Genomic DNA, 11,470 nt, shown 5'->3' with positions numbered 1-11,470 from the left:
CTTAGTCGATTAAGTCTTCTCTGTCTTGAAATTGAAATCTCTGACAGTGAGCTCTTAGTTGACTAACCATGCTTCTTAGTTGATTAAGTTCTCTTTGTCTTATAATTAAGATTTCTGGTAGTATGCTCTTAGTTGACTAACAGTGTTTCTTAGTCGACTAAGTCTTTCTATCTCACACTCTGCTTGAACCGGCCAACTTCACTTTTGAATTTTAGCTGATTAACTTCCTTGGTTATCCAACTAAGAGGCTTATGTTTTGTGGCTCATTTGTAGCTCCTTATTCTTATGAGTTTTGATATTTGCTTTTTAGTGATTAATTTATTATTTACATATATTTTGATCCTGTACACTCAAGTAGTATAGTTTGACATAAATAAGTGAAAATGTTTTATTATCATCAAAAACTAATGGAGCCAACATCATGAAGATACTTGAACCAAGCAATCTCTATGAAATTAAAAGTCTGCAAGGAATATTGGCTTATATTTGATGTTTCATATCCAACTTGGCTAATAGATGTCAACCATTTAGTCATTTGATGAAGAAAGATATGCTTTTTGTTTGAAATGAGTCTTGCAGTAATGTTTTTAAAAGCATTAAGTCTTATCTACTAAGGCTTCTAGTTTTAAGGGCTCCTACACCAAGAAGTCCATTGATCCTTTAGATTGTGACACAAGAGCGCTTTTTAGGAGCACTTTTGGCACAACAAAATGATGAAGGAAAGGAAAGTGCGCTTTACTACCTTAGTAGAACTCTTAACGACATAGAATTAAATTATGCTCCCATTGAGAAGACAGGCTTGGCATTGATGTTTGCAATTAAGAAAGTAAGGCATTATTTGCAAGCTCATTCTATTCACTTAATTTCACGAGAAAATCTCCTCAAGTATCTTATGTCAAAATTGGTGCTTAATGGGAGATTGGCAAAATCGGCTCATTTGCTATAAGAGTTCGACATCATACAAACCCCTCAAAAAGCCATTAAAGGACAAGCACTTGTAGATTTTCTTGCAGATCATCCAATTCCAGATGATTGGGAATTCTCTTAAGATCTCCCTGGTGAAGATGTTCTTTTTTTTGAAATTCTTAAGCCATGGAAGCTATACTTTGGTGGAGTAACTCGATAAAATAGGGCAGGTGTAGAAGTCATCTTTATCACCGTAAAAAGAGATGTATTGCCTTACGCATTCACTCTCATCGAAAATTGCTCCAATAATATAACAAAATATCAAGCCTTGATCATAGGAATAGAGATAGCAATGGACATGCAAACTACCTAACTTAAAGCGTTTGGAGATTTTAAGTTGGTTGTAAACCAAATCCTTTCACTTATGAAGTTAAAAAGCCTAAGCTTTTGCATGTGTTAACTATGTTAAGAAACCTTTGAAGTGGTTTGACCAAGTTAGCATAGAATAAGTGCCTAGAAAAGAAAATAGGCAAGCAGATTTTTTGGCTAATTTGGCATTAGCAATGACATCGCTAAGTACAAAATTAAAAGTTCCTCTCTGCAAGCGATGGATTTTACCACCAATCACTTTAGGTGAAGAAGTTGATGTAAAATCTAATGTCATCTCATTCCTTGTAGTAGGAAACGAAGATTGGCAACTACTGTTGATTGACTACCTAGAGCATGGGAAGCTTCCTAATGATCCAAAGCACAAAACAGAAATAAAATGTCGAGCTCCTCGATTTATTTATTTCAAAGGCACACTCTATTGACATTCTTTCGATGGAGTCTTCCTTCATTGTTTAGGAGATGAAGAAGCATATAAGGCCTTACAAGAAGCTCACTCAAGAATTTGTGGAATGCATTAATCTATAGCCAAGTTGCACTTCCAAATCAAAACAATGGGGTACTATTGGCCAACAATGGTGAAGGATAGCATGGACTATGCTAAAAGATGTCAAGCATGTCAATTTCATGCTAATTTTATTCATCAGCCCCTTGAGCCACTCCACCCAATAGTTACATCGTGGCCATTTGATGCTTGGGGACTTGACTTCGTTGGACCATTACCTAAAAGTTCAATAGGGCATCTCTACATACTCGCAACCACAGATTACTTTTCAAGTGGGTAGAGGCAGCATCTTATTGAGAAGTGAAGAAATAAACTGTTGCTACCTTCATTAGAACAACCATTATTTATCATAATAGATAATGGAAAATAGTTTGCGATGGAGAAGTTATGTGCATAGATTAATTTCAAACAACATAATTCTTCCATGTAACACGCACCGACAAAAGGTTTAGTAGAAGTTTTCAACAAGACTTTATGCAATCTTCTCAAGAAAGTTGCTAATTGCGCAAGAAATATTAGCCAGATAAAATAGGGGAAATTTTATGGGCTTATCGTATGACATTTCGTACACCTACTCAAGCTACTCCATACTCGCTCGTTTATGGTGTAGAAGTTGTTCTCCCACTAAAGTGTCAAATTCCATCATTGAGAATTGCTATTCAAGAAGGTCTTTCAAATGAAGATAATGTTCGCCTACGCCTTGAAGAACTTGAAGCATTGGATGAAAAAATGTTGGAAGCACAACAACGCTTGGAATGTTATCAAGCTCGATTTTCCAATGCTTCAGCAAGAAAGTCAAACCACAATCATTCCAAGTGGGAGACTTAGTTCTTGTAGTAAGAAAACCCATAAACACTACACATTGTACGGGTAACAAGTTTCTCTTAAAATGGGATTGACCATATGTTGTTCAAGAAGTTTACACAAATGGTGCATACAAGATTGTTGATCAAGATGGAGTAAAAGTTGGCCTAATCAATGGTAGATTCTTGAAGCGCTACTGTGCTTGAAGGTCAGATGCCCCTTGGCAAGAGCTTAAATTGCATAAAGAAAAAAAAAAGCCTGCTAAGTTGAAAATCTTTAACGGGAAAACTTAGGCAAAAGTTAAAGCAAAAAAAATAAACACACAAAAAAATATATGAAATTACGTTATGACTTTATCCTTCTTCATATTAGGAGGTACGTAGGTAGCTTGGTCCCTTAGCCAAGTTCAGTCACACCAAAAAGACAAAAAGAAAGTCTCTTGCATTAAGTATGGCTCAATTCTTTACAATGATGAAGCTACCAGGATAGAAGATCGGACAAAAATCAAGTTTGTACTTTTCTTTGAGTTATGTGATTCAATCAATTAAATTGCAAGTGAAACAAATTGTAATCCTACGTTGAATTGTTTTAAAGATCAATTGAAGTCCAAGAAAATTTTTGGAACATAAAGTATCTTGAAGGTTTCATAGGATTAACTTTTAAATTTCTTCACAAGTAAAAAAAAGCAATAGGAAAAAAAATTGATTTTTATTGCTAATTTGAAATGCATTACAATGTGAAAGAAAATTTTAAAAGTCTAAATCCTAGAAAAAAAGATGAAAAAAAAAAAGAGAATTACATGAATAAGGAAGTAATCAAATCAAAGTTTCCATTTGAAATTCTTTAGTTTTTCTCGAGAAGATTCTGACATATTCTACAACAATTTTAAGGAATTAACTTCGTTTTCACTCAAAACAGGAAAAGACTTGGTGGAAGTTATCTCTTTATTAATCTTGGAAATATTAGCTTCCCTCATTTGCACCTCTTCTTTATTTACTTTGAGAGAAGATTCAATTTCATCCTTCTTGCGATACAAAGCATCTATTTCCTCCTCAAGATTTGTTAACTCAGCTTGCAAACCAATTAGCCTCATCAACAAATTTGCTCTTAAGAGACTCCTCATCCTTAAGACGAATAACAAGTTTTTTAAGCTTCTCGTTTTGATTTTTTTGTAGATGCACTACTAACGGATGATTCAAGGTCAATAAATTGTGAACTTGTCCAAAGTATTCTTGACCTATGTTCCTCAATGAGGATGAATCCACAGTCTGGACCCCCTCTATTACTGCAAGAACCTTTTGAACCTCTGTAGTGAGAGAAGAAACTTGATTGAAGGGAGTTTTGACAATTTTTGGTTGGATACTCTCTTATAAGGTCATGACAAGCTTCAAATGAAAATCATGGATCACCTTATCAGCACTAAATTTAGAAGCTTCTGGAAGTGCAAAATGACTAACCTCGGCACACAACCCAGTCACACTTTTAGAAGCATCACCAATTTCCTTAGTGATTACATGAGAAGAAATATTTTCTTGATTTGAGGACGTGTTTGAAATCTCTTGAGCAGAGTGGTTTTCTATCTCCGTTGCAAGCTTGTTAAATCCATCTGGGTTAGAAACTGAAGCCACACTAGCAATAGGAACTATTTCATCATTAAAATCAGATGAACCTAAATAGTGAATCTCTTGATTTTTTTTCTAGGGATGAATACATCCAAAACATACCTTAAATCTAGATTTGGCAGTTTTATGTACAACACGACACGGCGACATGACATAAATACGATATTATTTTCAACGGATTTGGGTTTAGTGTAATTGTATTTCATGTGTTAATCGTGTCGACACAGATAAGACACGAATAAATCATGTTGACAAGGTTCAGAAATGAATAACCCGCATAAGATCCTCCTAAGGCACATTTATAGGTCATATAAATACTTTTTTACTCCAATTGCCTTACCCTAATCCCTAGTGCCTGATTTTATTGTTGAAACCCTCCCCTCACCTTAGCTGCAATCTCCTCCAACCAAGACTTTAGCCAACCGAACCCCTCTTTAAGACTCCAAGTAACGCCGGCCACTGCCCACCCACCAGTCACTGGCAACTGCCCGCCCACCATAACAATAACACCACCGATTGCTTCACATAGATTCTTCTTCTTCTCACTCTTTGCAGGTCACCGATTGCTTCAATTTAATTTTTCTTCATGGGTTTTTCTTCATTTAGTCTTCTTTTTCTTCTTCTCAACATTTTACATCCACAATTGCTTCACATAGATTCCTCTTCACGGGACTGCTCTGCATTAGGCTTCAACCTACCGATTGTTGATTTGTTAAATGTTGTCATGTCTGAAATCTTCTGATTTGTTGATTATATATAAATAGAATATATTATATTATATATAAAAATAGAATATAAGCACTTCGTTTAGATTTGTATAATATATAGAAATTTATATAACATGTGGATACAGGAAATCTTGTTTTACAAAATAGAATATAATGCAATCAAACTTTTTTTAGTCTTGGAAAAGGTTTGCTGGAATTATTTTAATAAAATTAAAAAATTTAATCCCCACCAAAAAGTGAACTCATTTGGCTTCTGGATTGAAATTGGAATTGGTTTAGATCTTTAGTCTTTGTGTTTAAATATAGTTGATCAGCTCTGCTTCTTCAATTCATTTCCCTTATGTTGCTTGTCATTGAGGCGGTTAGTGTTATTTGTGTTTCCTAGTAATTGTTTTTACTGGATATGGTAAGAATTGGAACTTGGAATCATCGAATCATCTTTCTCTTGGAGTGATTGAATCCATTACTTGAATTTTTAATTTATAATATTTTTATAATGTATTATAATTGTGTTCATTATATATTTATCGTGTCAATCATATATTAATCGTATTATTCATGTTAATCATTTAAATATATTATAAATCGTATAAATTTTAATCGTATCGTATAAAAATTAACTTGATATATTTAATAAACGTGTTAACCATATCGTATCATATTATATGGTTATTAAATGTATCCATGTACATGTTTAAGATATTGACATGATTAATGAATCGTGTTGTATTCATGGTTATCCAAACAATAGTTAATACCATATATTTACATAACACGATTAAGACACAGATATACGAATTGTCAAGTCTACCTAATTTATCCTTTGGAGTAGTTTATTTACAAATATAGTCACCAAATCCAACTTCGATTTCGCCTGAGCTTGATTGTAATTTTCGTATGTTTACATGTATATCTACATTACTTGTGTCTTTTCTTTTTGAATTTCGAGCCACTTGACATAACCTTTACCGACTAAATAACCTTTTAAGTAAAAAAGAAAAAAAATAGCACTGGAGTCCCTAAAGTAGTAACTATAGAAATTTAACCCCAAGCGACCGCCCAACAAATGAAAAAACAGACGATGGTAAGTCAAGTCTAGCTACAAATATTTTTAAGGGCGCAGCATCTTACGTCATTTGCACTCAAGCCATTTCTTTCCCTTTGACATGGGAACATGGTTTATGTTTGTGTGGGTTGCCTCTAATCAAGGTCAAATATCGTGCACTCATCTTCTAGACACAACTTTTTGCTTTGACTTCGTAAGCACTTCATTTATATTATATATAAATTAATGGGCAGGATTTACATTCTTGTCAATCACAGATTCGATCGTCTAATATTTAATTCGTTTGGATCAGTTTTATCTTCATTTTCATGTTTTTAACAAATTTTTAATGGATTTTCACCCCTCCTTAGAACATAAAAAAAGGAATTTATAGTGATCGGATCAACACTAGAATCTAGGATTCAAACTTCTTTAAAAGAACAGAAGAAAATATGAGATATTATCAATGTTGTAGGAAGTGCATTTCCATGGTTATTTAATGCAACCGTCTTTGATTTTTACATGGAGGATAAAGTCAATAATTTATTTCCTCGAATTCTGTAACGCTCTTTGTTTTCAAAATCAATCCGATTTAATTCAAGTTTGCCACCCAGACTTGCTCTACTTTCTTTTCCAGATGTCAAAATGGACCCTCATAATGCCAGAAGAACGACAATTTGACCTTCAAAATGCCCCTTAAGCCATTGTTGAACAGAAACTTGTACTTTTTTTGGGTCCCATACATATGACTTAATTTTCTTCTTTTGCTTTCGTTTCAAGAAGGAGACACCTCACTCCACGTTCAATGTTCTAAAACAGATCTTATTTGACATTTGATTACCCAAAATTTCTACTTTCACCAAGTTAATTTGTAACATTTATCTGTGGTTTTCACTAATGATAAAGCCGGCATATAATCAAGTTACATGTATACCCAGAAATATGTAGACTATTAATTTTCTTCAAACACATATATAAGCTGAAGTGTCATGCTGTGCTTGGTGAGCTTATTATCCTCTTTTATTGGTAGTTTGTTCGCGTATATGATTTTGGTTTTTGGATTAGATAATTAGAAATCCTTTTTAATCTCATAAATTTTATTTTTTTTCAATTTCAGAATTAATTTGAACTCGATATTTTCTAGTTAGAATTTTAAGATTTAATCGTTGACTGTCGTATGATGTTGTTACGTTTATACAAAGAAATAGTCGTAATTATCCGGACAAGGAAGTGATAAAGATTGAAAGTAGAAAGAAGACTTTTTCTAAGCTCATTGGGCTCTTTATTGCCAAAGAGTCAAAAATTTGACTTGACCTGAACAACCCACTTTTGGATTACGCCAAATTCACATTAATTATTTAAGAAGTTTCCGTAATGTTCAATTCTGTAGCTCTGTATGATTGATGATTCATACGCACAGCACACAGAAATTAAGGGATTAAAATCTTAGTTTCTTGCACTCCACTAGCCAGGGATAAATAAAGATGAACATCGTCCAGGCTACAGGTGATAACAAGGACGAAGATGTTCCACTTCCAGGTTTTCGATTTCATCCGACGGATGAAGAGCTCGTAGGGTTTTATCTTCGACGAAAAGTTGACAGGAAACCCATCAGAATGGAGCTCATCAAAACGATTGATATCTACAAATATGATCCCTGGGATCTCCCAAGTATGTTCTAGCACCTTCGATTATTTGTCATGTTCTGCATAATTATGGCCTAGATTTTCTTTAAGGGAAAAGGCTTCAGGTTTGCTTTGAAAGATTGAAAAGAATCAAAGTAAAAACCACAAATAAACAAAACTAGCTTAGCCTGATTTGTGGTTTCTACTGAAGCTGAATTTTTTTTTTTTTGGTTTCTTTTTACAAACTTTTTTTTTCTTTTTTGAAATATTTTCAGATTTTTTGTTACAGATGGGAGACCTTCACTCTCGCTTGGCTTATAATATATTCGAAGTATTTCGTTGTAAGCGACAACAAAAGTATTGTAAAAGGATTATATAGTTGAAAATAATTACTAGCCTTTTTCTTGTAACAAATTAAAGGCCATAAACCAAATTTAGGTTTCTCAATATAGGGAGAAAACATATACTTCCTGAAAGCCATGGGGAAAGGATAATTGAAACTCAGCTTTATCCAACATTTATCCTACCCAAGTTCCTAATTTTTTATGTCCATAAAGCATGTGAAATAAGCTGCTTTTTTCTTAGTGCCATGTGCCAACTTTCTTTCTTTCATTTTATGAAAGTAAGGTCATAGGGCATATCTCTCTAAATTATTTCATGATTACTGAAGCAGAGCCTAGCATTGTGGGACAGAGTGAATCATATTTCTTCTGCAAACGAGGGAGGAAGTACAGAAACAGCGTTAGACCAAACAGAGTGACGGGGTCTGGATTTTGGAAAGCAACCGGAATTGACAAGCCCGTTTATTCACAAGGAGGACAAGGCCACGCCTGCATTGGGCTAAAGAAAACGTTAGTATACTACCGTGGAACCGCAGGAAAAGGAACCAAAACGGATTGGATGATGCATGAGTTTCGCCTGCCCAGCAACGACAGTAACACGAACACCAGCCTCTCCAATCCCAAATCCATTGCACAAGAAGCTGTAAGCAAAATATTGTATAATACAAGTAGCATGAGATAAAAGGTCAAATTTATCACTATACTATGAGTCAATCTTGAATTTTGCCACTATACTTGAATTTGATTGAATTTTGCTTTTATTTTCAATTTAGTTAATTGAATTTTTTGACAAAAAGTAACAAGATACAGCAAAAATTTATTATTACATTAAGGCAATATTCTATGAAATATTCTAATTTTGTTATTTTTCATTAAAAAATCGATAGAGATTGAAGGTATAGTAGGAAAATTTAATAAAATTGAAGTATAGTCACAAAATTTAAAATTTTTTCTCTTTTATACCAAGTAATTTTTCATGAAAGTATTTTGTTAAGTTATTTACATGTAACACTTTTTGGATTTACAGGAAGTATGGACTATATGTCGAATTTTCAAGCGGAACTCATCACAAAGAAAGTACACACCGGATTGGAGAGAAGTGGCAGCTAAACGTCCTTCAACTAGCACACCAAGCTCTCAAACATGCAGTGTGGAATCCAATAGTCACGAAACAACTTATATCTCTTTCGGTTCTGAAGTTGTTCAACATTATGATGAGAAACCAGTCGTCAATCATATCAATGGAAGAAGCCAATGGCATGCAGATCAATTAAGCACCATAGCTCAGCCTTCATCTATGGCATCATCTTCCAGCTTTTCAAATTGTCCAGAAAATGATTTCTTCACACATGCAAATTGGGATGAGCTCAAATCAGTTGTAGACTTTGCGTTTGATCCCTTTCCTATGTAAATGATTTTGTAATAATTCACACTATAGGCTGTGGTTGAAGTTTAGTAAGATTGTAATAGATGAAAAATACCAAATGATATACTTTTTCAGACTTAATTTAACAGTTGTTATCGTTTTAAGAGTATTAAGATTTAAAGTCTAATACAATAATATTCCACATATCAGTAGCATTTGATTCAAAAATTAATGCTGTCCTCATTTTAGAAGGTAAAGGATCGTTTGAACATTAAATTTTTATCTCTTTCAAACAAGAGCAACAGCTGCCAGACTAAGTCTCTTAATTATTATTAGCGATTGCAATACCACCATTTTCACAACCTTTTCTCGTTTCTTAGAGTGAAAAGAACTTAGTGTAGTCCTTCTATCAATAACGAGCAAGATTGATGATTCTCATCAATTTCAAGACACTTATAATAATTAAATTTCAATACACTTGTATTGCACACAATTCAGTAGTATTAAGCTAATTATACAAACTATCTATTTAGAGTTACTATACAATATTATTATTTAATAATATTGTATAATAACTTGTTATAATTATAATAACAAGTAGTGTTGAAATTCATTCCCCCAATTGATTTCAAAAACAATATTTTCAGAGTTCCTCATCACGAAGGACTCTCCCAATGCCTCCTTTTTCCAAACAATCTTTAGTTACGCCATCCACATTGAATTTTTTCAATCGATTTTTTTTCGACGGATTTTAGTTTGTATTGCTCTTGATGCCCTTATTATTCCTCTTCATTCTGTCTTCTTCGATGCATTTAAGTTTTGTTTAAAGGTGTAGGAATAGGTTTAGTCTTGAAGTCGATGTTAGAATGATCAATGCTGTCACCAAAGGCTGTTTGTGCGGATACTTCTTTTGTAAGTTTACTGTTCATTTTCGTCCAAAACGACATAGTAATGCCATAGGGAGTCTTCAGCTACACAAGGCTAGAGACTTCAAATGGCATAATGATTTTGACACTAATAAAACCTTACATTTCATATATACAAAATAAAAATAATTATCTCTAAGAGCTGAGTGTAGATTGTAATGCCGCAATGTATATGCAAAATAAGAATAATTATCTCTCATGTTGAAAAAAGTTATCACTCTTTTTGAAAAGCTTAAAATTGAAACATTCAATTAGAGGAAAAAATCCTAATAAGATGTAAATGAGATAATAATTTAGTACTTATTTTTGGAAAGACTAATGTACAACGTGGAACTGGAACTGGTAAACAGGTAACCTAGTAAAAATGAAGACCAGACACACATTGATCTATGCTCTTTCGATGGGCCTACACCCGTAGATTACGCTGCTCTGTCGTTTTTTATGTGTAAGAATCAACCATATAAAGACATTGGACCCAAGACTAGTAGTCAAAAAAATGGTTATAATAAATCTTCCTCGGACACATTGTTTTATTGACCAATGATTCCACATCTTCAGTCAAACTATACGACCACGTTGAGTTCATGGAACATATATGCTTTAGAATGTTGAAATGACAATTCTATGACCGAATACTACCTACTCTAATTTTTTTAAAAAAAATTCATATAAAATATCAAGAGAATTAAAATTTGAGTAAAATTACTCTTAATGAAACAGACTCATTTATTTAGTTCTGTGTCTCAATTCGAAACTTATTAATGGGTCAAGTATGTTTAGGTCTGCGCCTCAAACTGACTCATATTCTTTGAGCTTTCTTTACAAAACTATTCATCTCTGGAGTATTTCTTATCTGAAAGAAAAACGTTTCAGCATTTTGAGCATTTTGGAATAGTTTTTTATATACGAAGAAAATCTTTAAGCGTTTTGAGCATTTTTAAGTATTTTAGAGTGATTTTTGATATATGAAGAAAAACCTTTGAACAGTTTGAGCATTCTTTGTCAAGTAGGTATATTCGTTAATTATGTTGTTAAATGAAATATGGTGTATCATTTGAAATTATTGATCTTGTTATATGAAATTCAATAGTTTTGGTGGTTTTTGGGCATTGCATGACTAGTTTTTAGGCATTATGTGACTGACTTGGACATTATGTGACTAACTTTGGATATTACGTGATTAGTTTTTAAGCATTGCGTGACTAATTTTTAGGT

The 11,470-nt window shown here is 33.3% G+C and overlaps 1 protein-coding gene across 2 annotated transcripts; it reads left to right on the top strand.

Moving 5' to 3' along the window:
• On the top strand, positions 7,405-9,501 carry LOC18594561 (transcription factor JUNGBRUNNEN 1). 2 transcript variants are annotated; one of them, XM_007022156.2, is made up of 3 exons: positions 7,405-7,668; positions 8,296-8,606; positions 8,991-9,501. In XM_007022156.2, exons 1-3 carry the CDS (start codon positions 7,482-7,484, stop codon positions 9,372-9,374), a joined length of 882 nt encoding a protein of 293 aa, XP_007022218.2. In that variant the 5' UTR covers positions 7,405-7,481; the 3' UTR covers positions 9,375-9,501. The 2 variants fall into 2 exon arrangements, with proteins under 2 accessions (XP_007022218.2, XP_017980066.1); XM_018124577.1 differs by having other exon boundaries at positions 8,293-8,606.

The sequence above is a fragment of the Theobroma cacao genome, chromosome 7 (assembly GCF_000208745.1).
Source record: "Theobroma cacao cultivar B97-61/B2 chromosome 7, Criollo_cocoa_genome_V2, whole genome shotgun sequence".
NCBI classification, from domain to species: Eukaryota; Viridiplantae; Streptophyta; class Magnoliopsida; order Malvales; family Malvaceae; genus Theobroma; species Theobroma cacao.
This window is presented reverse-complemented; position numbering and strand designations above follow the sequence as displayed.

What these genes read in the sequence shown, in the direction of transcription:
- LOC18594561 (XM_018124577.1), top strand. Translation starts at nt 7,482, where the DNA reads ATGAACATCGTCCAGGCTACAGGTGATAACAAGGACGAAGATGTTCCA. An exon ending in TGATCCCTGGGATCTCCCAA is followed by an intron (nt 7,669 to 8,292) that starts GTATGTTCTAGC and finishes TGATTACTGAAG; the next exon opens with CAGAGCCTAGCATTGTGGGA. An exon ending in AATCCATTGCACAAGAAGCT is followed by an intron (nt 8,607 to 8,990) that starts GTAAGCAAAATA and finishes TTGGATTTACAG; the next exon opens with GAAGTATGGACTATATGTCG.